This window comes from Triticum dicoccoides, chromosome 5A (assembly GCF_002162155.2).
Source record: "Triticum dicoccoides isolate Atlit2015 ecotype Zavitan chromosome 5A, WEW_v2.0, whole genome shotgun sequence".
NCBI classification, from domain to species: Eukaryota; Viridiplantae; Streptophyta; class Magnoliopsida; order Poales; family Poaceae; genus Triticum; species Triticum dicoccoides.
The window spans coordinates 13,311,541-13,326,510 of NC_041388.1; the positions used below are offsets into that span (position 1 = coordinate 13,311,541).

General features: G+C 46.5%; 2 protein-coding genes and 1 non-coding gene across 3 annotated transcripts; 1 reads left to right on the top strand and 2 right to left on the bottom strand.

The window, feature by feature from the left end:
• Positions 1-542: 542 nt before the first annotated feature.
• LOC119298808 (ADP-ribosylation factor-like protein 2) lies at positions 543-4,331 on the top strand. Its single transcript, XM_037576107.1, has 6 exons — positions 543-737; positions 1,677-1,748; positions 1,927-2,037; positions 3,355-3,517; positions 3,738-3,818; positions 4,063-4,331. The coding sequence occupies exons 2-6, from the start codon at positions 1,684-1,686 to the stop codon at positions 4,198-4,200; spliced, it is 558 nt and encodes a 185-aa protein (XP_037432004.1). The 5' UTR covers positions 543-737; positions 1,677-1,683; the 3' UTR covers positions 4,201-4,331.
• Positions 4,332-4,803: 472 nt separating this feature from the next.
• LOC119298809 (glycine-rich RNA-binding protein blt801-like) lies at positions 4,804-5,743 on the bottom strand. Its single transcript, XM_037576108.1, has 2 exons — positions 5,493-5,743; positions 4,804-5,346 (listed from the first exon to the last, which is right to left on the bottom strand). Exons 1-2 carry the CDS (start codon positions 5,598-5,600, stop codon positions 4,933-4,935), a joined length of 522 nt encoding a protein of 173 aa, XP_037432005.1. The 5' UTR covers positions 5,601-5,743; the 3' UTR covers positions 4,804-4,932.
• An 8,938-nt stretch (positions 5,744-14,681) lies between these two features.
• On the bottom strand, positions 14,682-14,753 carry TRNAQ-CUG. Its single transcript has one exon. It is a non-coding gene; the product is annotated as a tRNA-Gln (tRNA).
• Between the last annotated feature and the right edge of the window lie 217 nt (positions 14,754-14,970).

The window sequence follows — 14,970 nt, forward strand, 5'->3', positions numbered from 1 at the left end:
TCCGAGGGCAGACATGACAGAGAAAGCAGAAAAAAACACGCAAGGATAAACTGAAGTAATGCAAGTGGATCATGCTCTAGTAGTTACGGAGTTGCAAATTATATAAATTTTGCTATATGGCCATTGAATGATCACTAAGATTTCAAATTGTCCAGTGCAATTTGCTCTGAACAAGATGGATATATAAGAGGCTAAGAAGCTGGATTTTCATTCATCGCACACCCTCGTAATACAGTACCAATTAGATGGTCAAAGCAACATATTTTCTTGAGAAGAAGAAAAGAGGCGCAAATTTACAAATTGCAGCCTGCTGACAAAATGAAGTGCGCAGCACCTTGATGCTGAAAAAAAAAACTTTTGAGCAATGATGGTAGACATGGTAAAAAAAACATTTTTTAGCAATGTTGAATGGACTACCCACCCTAAACAAATGGGCCTTCTTACACCTGGGAAAGAAATGCCACTGGGCCAAGTAGAAGCGCCGTGGGCCCACAGCCCGTCCCACGGCCCTCGTCCATTCGCACGCCGCACCTTTTCACCGCAGTCCTCACTCTCTCCTCAGATTCAGAAGCAGCGGCATCTCCGTCGCCGTCGCCGCCGCCGCCGCGCCTCCACGGAGCTCTGCCCTCGCCTGCACGCCTCTCCTCGATCCCGGCCTCCGCCTGTCCCCGTGCACGCCCACGAGCCCCTGCCCTGCACTGCGCCTCCCGCCCCCGGGCCCGGTCCTTCCTAGGTAGGTAAGCACGCACCCACCCTGCATCTCCGACGGTCGAAGGCTCATTATGCTTTATTATGTGCGCGGGTGCCCTTCTGCTAGATCCATTTCAATGTCCGCTATAATTGTTGATAGCATGATGAGAGGAAACCAATTTTCAGCTGTCCATTGTCTGCTATATGCTGCTCGGTTCAGGGCAGGCTCGTGTGTTACAATCGTTAGTGTCTGAGGCAGTAGCGCAGCAATATATCCATGTCCACATTTTAGATGTATACTTGGTGAAAGTAGAGGCAGTGCCATAGCAGTATATATGCAACTACAGATCTTAGATCCATGCTTGCTGAAAGTAGGGACAATGGCATAGCAGTATATGCTTGTGCGCATCTTACATTTATTATAGTTGGTGAAAGTAGAGGCAGTGCCAGGAATTGTTTTCTCAGTGCACCCCGGAGATTCTGAGCTGAATGTCGCTTCGCAGTGGTGTGCCGTGCTTCCTAATCTACGTAGTACCTACGGCTCATGTCTTCTGAGATCAGACTTTGCTTTGAATTTACATAAGAAATGCAAACCATGTCTGAATCTTCACTGGTTGTAAATATCATTGTTCCAAAATATCGGCCAGTTAATCGGCACCTCGGTCAGTTAATCGCAACTCGGTTGGTCACCGAATAACCGATTAATTGATTTATCGGACGATTAACTGGAAAATTCACCTATTTATCCCTACTCAGCACCCGACCGATATGGTACCAGTTACCAATATCCTGAAATTGAAATATTATGACCCTGCATTACATCACTAGCTCCTAACGCATTTTGTTTTTCTGTCTGATCCTGTTGTAAACATTGGGGGTTCATAGCAGCCTGCCTGAGTGTCTCAACTGAATCAGAATTTCACAAGTCTTTGTACCTGTTTCCCCTCTCCTCATCTTACTTTATACTGATTCTTCTGCTGGGCCAGCTCCAGAATGGGTCTCCTCAGCATCATCAGAAAAATCAAGCGCAAGGAAAAGGAGATGCGGATTCTCATGGTGTAAGCGTCCTGCTCCATTCCTTTTTTGCCTTCTTATTTTACCCCAGATTCCTCCTATCCAAACGGACTATTATTCTTGGTTCTTTGGTTGATATATATGCTTCTTGACTTTCAAGGTTTGTGCCATTCAGTTCTTTGTTCTTCTTGATTGATTTATTCCACGATGTCAAATTTTCAGTGGCCTGGACAACTCGGGTAAGACGACAATTGTGCTCAAGATAAATGGGGAGGACACCAGTGTCATCAGCCCTACTCTTGGCTTTAATATCAAAACCATCCAATACCAAAAGTATGTACTATAGTCATTTTTCATTTATCAAGTTAATTATGCCAGAAATCGAAAGGTTGTTCCAACTGATGTTATACTTGATCATTCCAACTCTGTATTATGTCTAGCAAAATGCCAGTTGTATTAACTAAAGGGTTCTGGGAAATTCCATTGTAACTTTTGGTTGATCATCCCAATTTTAAGGTATATCTACAGAATGGCACCTGTATTAACTAAGGGCGTTCTAAGAGATTTCATTGTAATTTTAGCACATCCATAACTAATTAACTATGCATGTGCCACTAGATAGTACTGCTTGCTATGCTAGATCATGTCTCCTGACTGTTGCAAGTATGCCATAGATTCTGTTAAGTCAAGGGCACCCTAGTCTTTGTAGTTGCATAAGATAATTGGAGGAACAATCTTGTAATCTGAGCTTGTTGTTTGGAAGTTTAGTGATTAATCAATACAATTTCAACAGCTTTAGATAATCTGATACAAATTACTGCTTGGTGGAGAAAATTGTTGTGTAGTCCTTCAGCTAAAATTGACCGAAGGTTGTCCAGTAGTATTCGAGCTGTGCAGCTAGGTTCTTGGGGAACAGCTAAGAGAGGGAGACGTCCATAGATATGTTTGGGAATGTTGCGAGTCATATTGCTCCACAACCACAATCATCAAAGTGTACTTTGGCGTCAATGTTTTTATGTGGGAAGAGCAGAGGACACTATTAAAATTCAACACTGATGCAGCACAATTTTAATGACTTTTGGTGATCTGATCAGAAAATTGACAGTTTTAGAGACAGAGTAGGACAACTGTGACACCAAATGGCACAATCAGATGATATGATGGTCCATTTGAGTTTTTTTTTAGGTCCACGTTAGTCAGCATCTGTTGTTTTTCAGCCAACTATGAAGCAAGTTGTGCCTAGATAGGTGGTTGTACTTTTAGCGTTTAAAGTAGGCAATGCAATTGATGATCTGCTTTAATCTGAGAAACTAGTAAATCATATTGGTGAAAATACAACATATTTTGGCCCAAATTTCAGTTAGCGTCTGTTGTTTTTCAGCCTACTATGAAGCAAGTTGCGCCTACATCGGTGGTTGTACTTTTAGCATTCAAAGTAGGCAATGCAAATTCTAATCCGCATTAATCTGAGAAACTAGTAAATCACATCGGTGAAAATACTAGATATTTTGGCTAAAATATTACAGCTGCTTGATCCCTGATGCCCATCACTCAGGAATCATGGTGTTCAAAAGCTCAAAATGCATTTAGTAGTCATAGGGAACAGCAGAACAAATTGCCAACAAATTGATAATGTTGTGATTGTGGCAGGTACTCGCTGAACATATGGGATGTTGGGGGGCAGAAGACCATCCGTTCATACTGGAGGAACTACTTCGAGCAGACTGACGGTCTCGTTTGGGTGGTCGATAGTTCCGATGTTCGAAGGCTCGATGATTGCCGTGCGGAGCTCCATAATCTTCTGAAAGAAGAGGTAAACCGCCTAGTGAATACCACTGATCATCCACTTTAGCGTAATTCGTCTTGGTTTTTTTGCTTTGAATAACTTCACTGAAAACTAGCAAAAGATAATGTTTGCTGTTTAGCATCAGGAAACTCTTGGGACTACAAATTTGGTTACCTAGCATGTTTGTGCTTAATTTATGTGCTATCTTGTTCAACTATTGGAGTGAGCCTTCAAATTTCTGTTGCAGAGACTGGCTGGATCATCGTTGTTAGTTTTCGCAAATAAGCAAGACATTCAGGGCGCTTTGAAGCCTGACGAAATCGCCAAGGTAAAACACACTAGTCAAGCAGTATGTATATGGACCCCCATATATTGGTCTATCTTCGTACCTGGAGCCACATGATCATCTTGTGATCTTTGCTTTAAGGACAGTCAAAACGGAAAATAATCCTAGCATATACATACAAGTTTGTGGTCTTTGCTTCATGATGATTTTAAAAAAAACTAATAATTGGCATGTTGTTTAGTGTTCTTCGAGTTTGATGGTAACCGGGTGGAGTTTTTGGATCCAGGTTCTGAATCTTGAAGTGATGAACAAGGACCGGCACTGGAAGATCGTCGGCTGCAGCGCCTACACAGGCGACGGCCTGCTCCAGGGCTTCGACTGGCTGGTCCAGGACATCGCCTCCCGCATCTATGTCCTCGACTGAAACAACAACCAAACTCTGGACATTTAGCCATCTGCACTACTGTTATTGGTTACACCGCCATAGGCATGCTGCTGCTGCTGCTGCTTCGGCTACCTCATGTAATCCGATCAAGTTTGAACCAAACCATAGATGATGAAACTTTTGTACTGCAATCGTCAGTTGTGTAGTGTTTCAAGTCTGAATGAGATGCACATCGCAATGTCTAAATTTTATATTACTCACTGAAATGGCAGCAAGCTTGGTGCGATCTGTTGCTTAAACAGAAGGTGGTTGCTTCAGAACATTTCACTAGATCTACAATATGCTTGCTTGAAGAAAAAGATAATGGATGCTTCATAACGAAAGAGAGAAAAGAATAAAAGCAGCAGGACACATAGGAGGATATTTCGCAGCTATCACTTGCATTTTCTTCATCCATTTAAACTGAGTTCAAACATAGGATTCCAACATCACATCCCAATCCATGACAGAAGGGATTGCTGCATCACCGACGAACACGACCGACCGACCGACTGAAAGATAACACATGTTGTTTCTTCCTCGCGTAACCAGCTCTAATTAACCCCGGACAGAGCGACACTCGAGCTCGCGATCAAAAACACCACAGGACCGAACGACACACACGACTCAAGACTGACTGACACAGGAACACGACGACGACGACACTGAAGATAACTTGCTGACGAAGACGACGAGATGGTAGATAGATCGATAACTGGAGGGCCGCGCCGCTCAGTTCCTCCACTGGCCGCCGGAGTCGCCGCCGCGCTGGCCGCCGTAGCCGCCACCGCCGCCGCCGTAGCCACCGCCGCCGCCGCCGTAGCCGCCGCCACCACGCTGGCCGCCGTAGCCACCACCGCCCTGGCCGTAGCCGCCACCGCCGCCCTGGCCGTAGCCGCCGCCGCCCTGGCCGCCGTAGCCGCCACCGCCGCCGCCGTAGCCTCCGCCACCGCCGCGCTGGCCGCCGTAGCCGCCGCCGCCGCCCCCACCGCCGGAGCGGCGGGACTGGGCCTCGTTGACGGTGATGTTGCGCCCGTCGAGCTCCTTGCCGTTCATCTCCTCGATGGCCTGGCGCATCGACTCCTCGCTGCCGAACGTGACGAAGCCGAACCCACGGGACCTCCCCGTCTCGCGGTCGTTGATGATCTGCACGCACGCACAAAACACAAACACCACACCAGATCCGGTCAGATCCGCCACACAAACCCCAGATCGGGTCAGATCTACAGCCCACGACGCGAAATTCGAACGGATCGGAGCAGATCGGAGACAGGGGTTGGTCGGTCGGTTACCTTGGCGTCGAGGATCTCGCCGTACTGGCTGAAGGCCTGCTGGAGGTTGTTGTCGTCGGTGGCCCAGGCGAGGCCGCCCACGAAGCAGCGGTACTCCGTCTCCGCCATGGATCTCCCTTCCTCTCTACCGAAACCCTAGACTAGGCTAGCTACTCGGCCTCTCTCTCGAACCGAACCCGAACCGAACCAGAACCCGAACCGGAAGGGGAGGAGAAGCCAACCCCGAGAGCGATGAGGAGGACGCTGCCCCGCCGGGGGCACGCATTTATAGCGGTGGGTGGCCGCCCGGATCGCATCGGGGGCGCGCCCGCGCGTGCGACGGGGCCCACGCGTCAGCGGGCGGGCGGGTGAGGATGCGGGTCTCGGGGTTTGGAATATGCGGGGCCGGCCAAGTGGGAGTGGGTGGCCGCGAGATATTTCCTTCCCCCGCTACGCGCACGCCTCGAGTCTTCCTTTCCAAGACAACGAATGGAAAAATCTGGGTTTGCTTTCCCCTGTAACTAACCCTACTAGTAGAACGCCCGTGCATTGCTACGGGCTTTTAATTTATTTATTTTGGATTACACCTAGTTAAATGGCCATGCGTTGCTACGGGCAACAAAACCTCTTACCGAAACTAAAGCTTGGCATGAGATACTTGTCACACTATGTTTTGTGTGTACATGTACAATTCATACATATATCTATGCATCATTGGCGTATTCACCTTTTTGACCTCATCTCCAGTGAGCATCCCATCATCGTTCTTGTCGCGCCTGCTAATGTCACACTCCCAAAGGATTTTTTTTTCAGTAGGTTCAATTGATCTAATCCAAAACGGAGACGCGAACATAACTTAGCCCAACAATGTGGAGTCAAAGACTTTCCCACAAAAAAAGCTACAAGTAAGATCTGGCCAATCATCTCCATCAAGAACTCCTTGAGATGATACTTGTTATTGCCTTCCTCCGGCATTATGTTCCTCTTCCTCGACATGTACCGAGTTCTCCATGCCTTGGATTAAAAGACATGTCCATTAGTCCACATGCCATGAGTCGTTTAGTCTATCAATGAAAGTATTGCTTCTTTTGGTCTAACAAGGTATGGGCATTAATTATTAAGATCCAGATTAGCAGCTAGGAATAGGGGTGCTCATAATGCACTTGATTTTGGGCCGGTACCTTGCCAACTCTTTGGCAAATTGGAACATATCATGGTATATGAAAAGACAGTCACAAGGAATATGTGTCCTTTATATGGGAATAAAGAGGTATTCTGCATTGTCCAGTAGTCTCGTCCTTCAATTTTTTTTGAACATCAGTATAAACACAAGCGCTCATATACACGCGCACACACTTACCCCTATGAACGCACACACGCATACCCTACCCCTATGAGCACCTCCGAAAGACTGAGCCGGCATATCATTTTGAAATTTACGAAGTCCGTAGGCACCTCGTCGTCGACGGGAACGTCTCCTCCCACTGAATGCGCATAACCGGAAATCTTAAAATAAATCCAGAAATAAATGCGAGCACCAGGATTTGAACCCTGATGGGCTGGAGATACCACAGTACCTCTAACCATCCACCCACAGGTTGGTTCGTAGTCTCATCCTTGAATTGTTTTGCTATAATTACTCAAGTGTTGTGCTCCTGAGGTAACATAGAACCGACAAATCCAAAAGGAAGTGTGTGTGTCATGTCTCATGTGTGTGTTTCTGGGTGGATGTCTGTCTGCGATAAACTTTACATTAAGACAAAAAAATAGCTTTGAATATCACTATAATTATATATATAACAGTGGTAGTCTCGTCCACTGTCCACTTCTCCAATGTTCAGATTCAAGTTCCATAATTTGTATAGATATCTTGCCATCTGGAAAAATTTGCTCATCTACCCACCCTTACTACTTGTGACAGATTATATGATCAGATAACCCTGTTATGTTAAAAAAACAGATACTTCACGGTCTAGACTAATTAGAAATTGAAATGTACTGAATGTGTGATCTATTGCAGGTTTAATGAGATTATGATGTTGTTGCAAGGCACACAAAATGAATAGTTGCTTGTTGTATACAACAAAAGTGGCACCATATAAAACCAGATGGGTGTTGATCATCATGCTGGGCCATACAAAAGAAGTTTGCTTACTCGAGGAAATATCACATGTCCAAATTGCCCTAGTTCCCTAGATGTATAAACTGTCACCCTACAAACAAACATGACCTATCAGAGTAGACCACAAGATGCAATAATAACAAGATTGAACACGCAAGCACAACGGGAGAAAAAACAATGGCGAAACCATATGAAGGTCATTATGCAGTTGGCTTAAGTTACTACGGGCTATGATTGATAGAAATGATAGCCCGTAAAAGTAATTGAAAATCCACTTCACTTGTAATGTAAGTTGATAAAAAAAACCTTAATAGAACGATGTGTACACACAGAGCAGTGATCCAACTAATTATCTTTTACAAACTAAGATCTACTTGATGTGTTCAAAATATTTACGTATGTGAGGAATATTGTTTTTAGCTTCATTCGTGTGGTACAATGTAAGTCACATCCTGATTTTAGTGATCTTTAAATTGTAGGCTACCTATAGATCATTCGGTTGATGTTTTCCTAAAAATAACTTGCTAGACTACGTGACATTGATGTCACCGTATAGAAACTGCTCCTTTCTTCTTTTCTTGACGGAGAAAAAAGTAGTCCTCTGCTCACTCACCGCATAGCTGCCTCCTACTATTCCCGCGTAGCCAGCCAACCATCGGTTATCGCTGCATCTCATCTCCTCGCCACAGCATCGTCGATCCCATCTCTCCTAGGAACCACCCCTCCATGCCATGGTGAAGCCCATCCACTCCTCTCTCCATCCCGTAGCAACGCACAGGCTGAGTCTTTCTTCCATTTGCCAACGCAAGCAATCTAAAAAAATTAAAAAGAAAAAATGCAAATAGGAAAAGGAGGGGACCTTCTGTGTGAAAATTTGAAGGCTTATTAATGGTTTGTGTGCCCAGCCACAACCATCCACGCAGATGAGCCGCCCCAAAGTCTTCTAGACTCATACGATCTATGGTCATGCCATCATGATTAGAACATCGATGCATCCGAGGAAACGCCAGCCTGTGAGCCTACTAACCCCCGCCGATCCAGCTGAATCAGCGTCGCGATCGTACCAAGGAGGCGCCGCTCCTTGCAGGGAGGGCCACGCTGATGCCATGGTGGGTACGGCCGCGCCTGGCGCCACCGAGATGAGCAGCGGGCGGCTGCCTCAAAGAGGGGGGTGAGGGCGACAAGCTTGGAGGGAAGTGAGGGGTAAGGCATGACCACCAATATCTGTAGATGGACAACTAAGCTACAAAAATGAGTATATGAAAGGAGATTAGCAATTGTTTTCTCGCTCCACTTGTAAACATAACAAGCAATTTTTCTTCAAAGTAGGTCTTACCCTATTTTTGTAAAAGAAAGGCCAGGCACCTTCATGTCTAATAAAACGTTCTATAGCAAATCAATGGAACCAATCAGGCTTCTCTTAATATGCTGATATGCATGGTACTAAATTCCAAACTGGAACTACAACTGACTTCAATATATGCAAGTTCGACAGTGAAAATAGTACTAAGCTTAGCAACGGCCTGCCCAATACCTACTTTCTGCCCAAATGCGCAATTGCAAGGTTCAACTGATTAAGATGCTCAAGTTTATCTGCAATGGTAGAGCATTATCTTTCTAATTCAAATTCAAAGCTAACAATCACAACAGAATATAACTATCACTATGGCAACTGTTACGAAGATGAATCCCTCCTTTCTCAAAGTCGATACGCAAGTTATTTGCTGCCTTCCCATATTCCTCTGGTAGGCAGGGCACCTTCACTCTCAGCGTTTAGTACCGCGTTTTATAAAGTAGTATATGTGTTCAGGTACTGCAGAAAATCACAGAAAATGAATGTTACCGTTCTGGTTTGGTCATTTCACTCCGCTCTCTCCCTTTTCACAGATGCCATTTATGTTATAGACCTTACTTGAAGATGCTCATAATTCGTCATTGATGCCTTATCTGCTTCCTCCGTAAACTCCCTAGTTCACATACATATTTATATTCAGTAAAAGAAAACTGAAAACACTTTGCTGCAGACCTTCCAAATTATTACACAAGAAGCAAGCAGACGTCATCCAATCACCTATCTGAGTGCGTGTCCCTGCACAGCTCCGCCGAATCAATGACCGAGCAAACCTAGCCAATCATCAGCCAACCCACATCAAACTACACAGATTAAATAAAACGTAACCAAAGAAGAGTAAGTTACAGTGTTGGAGATCTCATCCATGGTGTGAACAATCTCAGCAGAGGGCGGCAGCTACCCAATGTGGCCAACGAGCTTGTCCGACCTGCAAATTTAACCAAACAGTCATAGAAAATTTAGCAATGGATTGTTGTGGCGGGGTAGTGTTAGGGATCGAAGGGGGGGTTTCCCCTTACCGCTGGATGACCTCATCGAGCGACGGAAGCCCTTTGCAGTGCGCAGCACATCGAAGCCGTACAGCCGCCGACTCGGCCGGGTCGAGCAGACCGTCGAGAGGCACGCGCACCTACCTGGCCACGCACCCGGCGCTGGCCAGCGCCCACACGAATGTGGTCTCCGGCGGTAACGACGCCATCGACACAACCAGTTCCAGCGCGCCCGCCCACGCCGCCGGGCCCCAGCACGGCCACCAACATCGCTCCTCGCCCCCCACCAGCAATGCCCCCACGAGCGGATGCATCAATCGGAGGAAGAACCAACACCTCCCCTTGTGGTCTCCCCCGCTGGTGGCTGCTCTCCGTCCCGACTCCGGCTTCCAGCGGACGGCGCTCCGATGAAGAGTGCGCCGACGAGGGCGTCTTGGGGGACGGCAGGGAGGGGAGAGAGGATGTCGCTTGGGGAGTTGGGGAGAGGCAGGGAGGGGTTGCGTGATTGATGGGTCTTTTTTTCTAGGTGGAGCGGTGAAAAAGGAAAGAGGAAGAGGGCTTATTAGGATTTGAGAAAGATCGACGTATTAGGAAAATTAGGATTTGGAATTGATTGTCATGAAACTAAATTTTATTGATTGGTAACGTGCTATCAGTTCCTGCCCGTTTATAACGTGTCTAGTTAGGAAACTTTGGAAAGGTTAGGAACTTTTTATTGTGAGGGTAAAAAAAATTAACGTGAGTAGATATGGTGGTGGGATGTGAGACGAAAATAAACCGGACTATTCAACCAACTTGTCCATTAGGAGTAGAGATAGAGATTATTATTATTATTAGAGATTAGAGATTAGAGATTAGAGATTAGGGATTAGAGATTAGAGATAGAGATTAGAGATTATTTGTTTCCTGAAAATCTATTATTTGTTTCCTAAAGCAAATTGCTTTAATGAGAGAGATCCGTTGATTTGGCTAAGGTAGGAAAGAATCTATTATTTGTTTACTAAAGAAAATTGCATTAATGAGAGAGATCCGTTGATTTGGCTAAGGTAGGAAAGAATCTATTATTTGTTTCCTAAATAAAATTGCATTAATGAGAGAGATTTGTTGATTTGGCTTAGGTAGGCGGTTTTTGCGGTTCGTGGCGGCTTAGTGTGAGGTGGGACGAGGTACCAAAAAAACCATGGGAGGTGGGACGAAAAAAAATCTGGGAGGTGGGAGATGTCCCTGGTTAACCTACGAAATTTCGTAGATTTTTTTAGGACGAAAATAAACCGTGGGAGGTGGGACTAAAAAAAACCTGGAAGCGAGACTACCAACTGCTCCCTTAGGAGTAGAGATTAAGGACAATGCAAGAAAATTTTAGGTCTGCTTTTTTCTTCCCAAAAATAACCACAACAAATCTTGAGAAAATCATTCAAGGGTATGAGCTGCATTAATTCCCCTAATCTTTCTATTACTTCCCAAAATTCTTGTATTAAATTTGTCTAAATACGAATGTATCAAGCCACGTTTTACTATTAGATACATCTGTATCTAGACGAATTTAAGACAAGAATTTTAGGACGAAGGGAGTAGTATACTATACATGGCCATGGGAAACCCGGCCTGGCCCGGTCTTGCACGCGGGTCGAGCCTAGGCTTGAAATCTGAGCCCGAATGTCGGGCGGGGCTTGCATTTTTGCGTTTTAGGCCTGAGGCTCGACGGGGCGTTTCCTCTGATGGGTCGGGCCTGGGCCTAAAATCTAGGGCTAATGGCCGGGCTGGGTCTATGTTTTTTTGCTACGGGCTTTAGTAGGCCTGGCTCGAAGCCTGGTCCGGCCCGACTTATGGCGAGGTATGGTGGGTACAAATAACTGGTGTCCTTTTACGTTGCAAGCTGGTTTTTTGAAAATAAAAAAACTCGTAGTCCGCCAATCCATCGACTCCAATCTTGGGTACCTTCTTCTAATCCAGCTCATGGAAGCGTGCAGTGTCTGCCTTGCTCTAGCCGGAGCCGCCGCGCAACACCAATGAAAATTGTTGTTTTGCTTCCTCGGTGGCGTGGATGTGAAATGTTTAGCGCAAAAAAAGAGTAGTCAATGCGGTGATTCAAAACGTTCGTGGATAGATGCTCACTATACATGCCTCGTGCGATAAGGCGTTTAGAACGTCGTTTTCTCCTCAATTGCTTGCCTCACATCCATCGGCTTCGTGTTTGCGAAGATGGATGCTAGCTCTGTGATGCCGCCAAAATTGCAGCGCCAAGCCTTGTGTGCGTCATGTTTCTTCTGTTTACTTCCTCTCCTACGGTCACCCTCCTCTCCCACGTTCCTATCCATCCGTGAGATGTCAGTCTTGGAGGACTGCAAGTCCGTAGTAACAATGGTCTAGGCCAACTCCAGCGATTCCCAAGTCGTCCCAGTCGGGATCCCTTCCTCAGTTGCCTCACATCCATCAGCTTCGTGTTTGCGAAGATGGATGCTAGCTTTGTGATGCCACCAAAATTGCACCGCCAAGCCTTGTGTGCGTCAGGTTTCTTCTGTTTACTTCAACCAAATCGTGTGGTGAGTGTGGCAGAGCACATAACCTAGCGGGGCCTAATCTAGCCATGAGCCATTAGGCAGATGTTACTGATACAAAGTGTCCCAAATACTTTAAACAACATTCTTTGCATTTTCCATTCCTTAGACCCCGTCGCTTGAGGCACGGACCGTGGCAGCCGCATTCCATCCGGTGCAAGAAAAATCCATGGGCCCTCTTTGACTCATATGATTCTAAAAATGCGGTAGTAGAAAAAACATATGATTGAAATGCCATGCTCATCTCAACCCACATGATTTTGGGCTGTTTGATTGCATCATAGAAAAAAAACAAAAAAATCTTCCGGAGCGGTTAGGGTGGATGGTTTATAAATCCTATGCGAAGTAGTACAGAGAATTCCAAAGAAAAAACTCCTATAGGATTCAATCACGTGAATCAAACAATCAACATAAGCCACGTGCCCACGTGAGCCTGCACCACCACTCTAATTTTTCCTTCTTATCTCCAACAAACAGATCCCATCCACATCTTTGTTTCCCAACCTCTTCTTCCACCTCCACTGCATCAAACCAAACGTTGTTGCTCCGCCACCCGCGCCCGTCCTCTTCTCCTCCCTCCTCCTTTCCATCTTTCCTCTGTGAGGCACGCCACTGCCGGAGCACCGTGTCACCGTCCTGGAGGAGCACTGGTGTGGATAGGCATGGCTACCGCTTCCTCAAGGTCAGCTACAAACGTCGGTACCGCATGCAGCAGCAGTTCCTGTAACAATGGTGTTATTGTAATGGTGGCTGGGACGAGGTGAAGTTTTCTGCATCATGTTCTTTGTTGGGTAAAATTGCAACAAGGGGTTTGTTGCAGGAATACAGAGAAGAGGTAAGAGATGTTGCTGCAAATTTTGCAACAATGGTCTTTTGGAAGAATACAAAGAAGAGGTTGTAGATATTGCAAATTTTGCAACTGAGATCTTGTTGCAGGAATTAGGTTCGCAACAAGAGTCTTGTTGCAGAAAAAAGGAGAATAAATTTTGCATCTGGGGTCTTGTTGCACTAGTTGCAGGAATTAGGTTCGCAACAAGAGTCTTGTTGCAGGAAAAAGGAGAATAAATTTTGTAACTGGGTTGTGTTGCAGGAATTAGGTTCGTAACACGAGTCTTGTTGCAGGAAGTAATGGGCGGAGCTGTGTCTGGACGGCGGCGTACAGGGGATTATGTTTCTGAAACAGAACGCCTGTTGCAGGAAGTAACGACCTGATCAATTGCAGGTGATGGTTGCATCCGACGGCTGTCAAGTGTCTAATCAAATGGCTCTTGGGATGACGGATGTTTCTAACACATCCGTCGGCGGACGCGTAGCGGCGCCCCTGTATCAAAGGAGCCCAGAATCACAACCATAAGAAATCACAATACGCAAATTGTTCATTATCATATATATATATATATATATTTGAAACCGGCTACCTGCACGAATCGAAGAGTCACGCACCACGGAACCAGCCTGAGGCCAGGTCGGGCAGCGAAAGTCGGGGGACTCGGAGCGAAGCAACCGGGCGGGGCGCCGATCCCTAGGCGCAGAGCGCCGTGCCCCACGTGACGTGGCCCGGGGCACAGGCTGCCCCCGCACGCCCTCTCTCCGCGCCCCTATCGTATCGCGGAGGCCTGGAAGAAAACAATAATATCTCGGCGCGGGAAATGACGGCCATGCCCCTGAGGCCCTCCCCGTGAAAGTGAAAACCCCGTCCAGTCCCAGTCCCGTCCGTCCGTCCAGCCGGAGCGGAACGGAAACCGGCACGCACGTCGGCGTCGTGGCCTCGTGGGTGGGTTGCTTAATCGGTCTCCTCCTGGCGATGGGACGGGATTTGGTTAGTTAACTAATCAGCGGCGGATGGATTGGATTAGGCCGGTGAGGTGTCACTCGCTGCTCCACGTCGCTGTCGCGTGATGGGACGGAACGGAACGGAACGGGCGGGTGCTTGCTTGATGATTGATCAAAACGGGACAGCGAGCGATGGATCCATGGGCGTGTGGATCGGGTCAGGTCAAGGGTGATCGGATCTCGTTCCAGCAGCTGCAGGTTAAACAAACGATTATACGGCCCAAAAGCTAAGCCCACAAATGGTGATGATTCTTTGGAGGAAGGGCGAGGAAAAGGAAAATGCGAAGCGATAATTTAGAGGCAGTAAGAGGAATGGGAATAAGAAGCAAAAATGTTGAGAAAATGGCCAAATAAATGAGGTCCCACCGAGACTTGAACTCGGGTTACTAGATTCAGAGTCCAATGTCCTAACCACTAGACCATGGGACCATTTGATGCACAGGGTTGAGATGTTGGTTTACTTATTGTGTTGTCCAGCCCCATTGACTGATTCCAAATGCATAACCCAGCGCCATCGATCCAATTAGCTAACTGTTGGTCAAGACAGGAATGTCTAAACTCACTTGTCTGATTCAAAAAAGCTCTGCTGATTTAGTCACGCAGCAAACAATATCTTGGTGTGAACAAGGATGCAAATTGTATACTG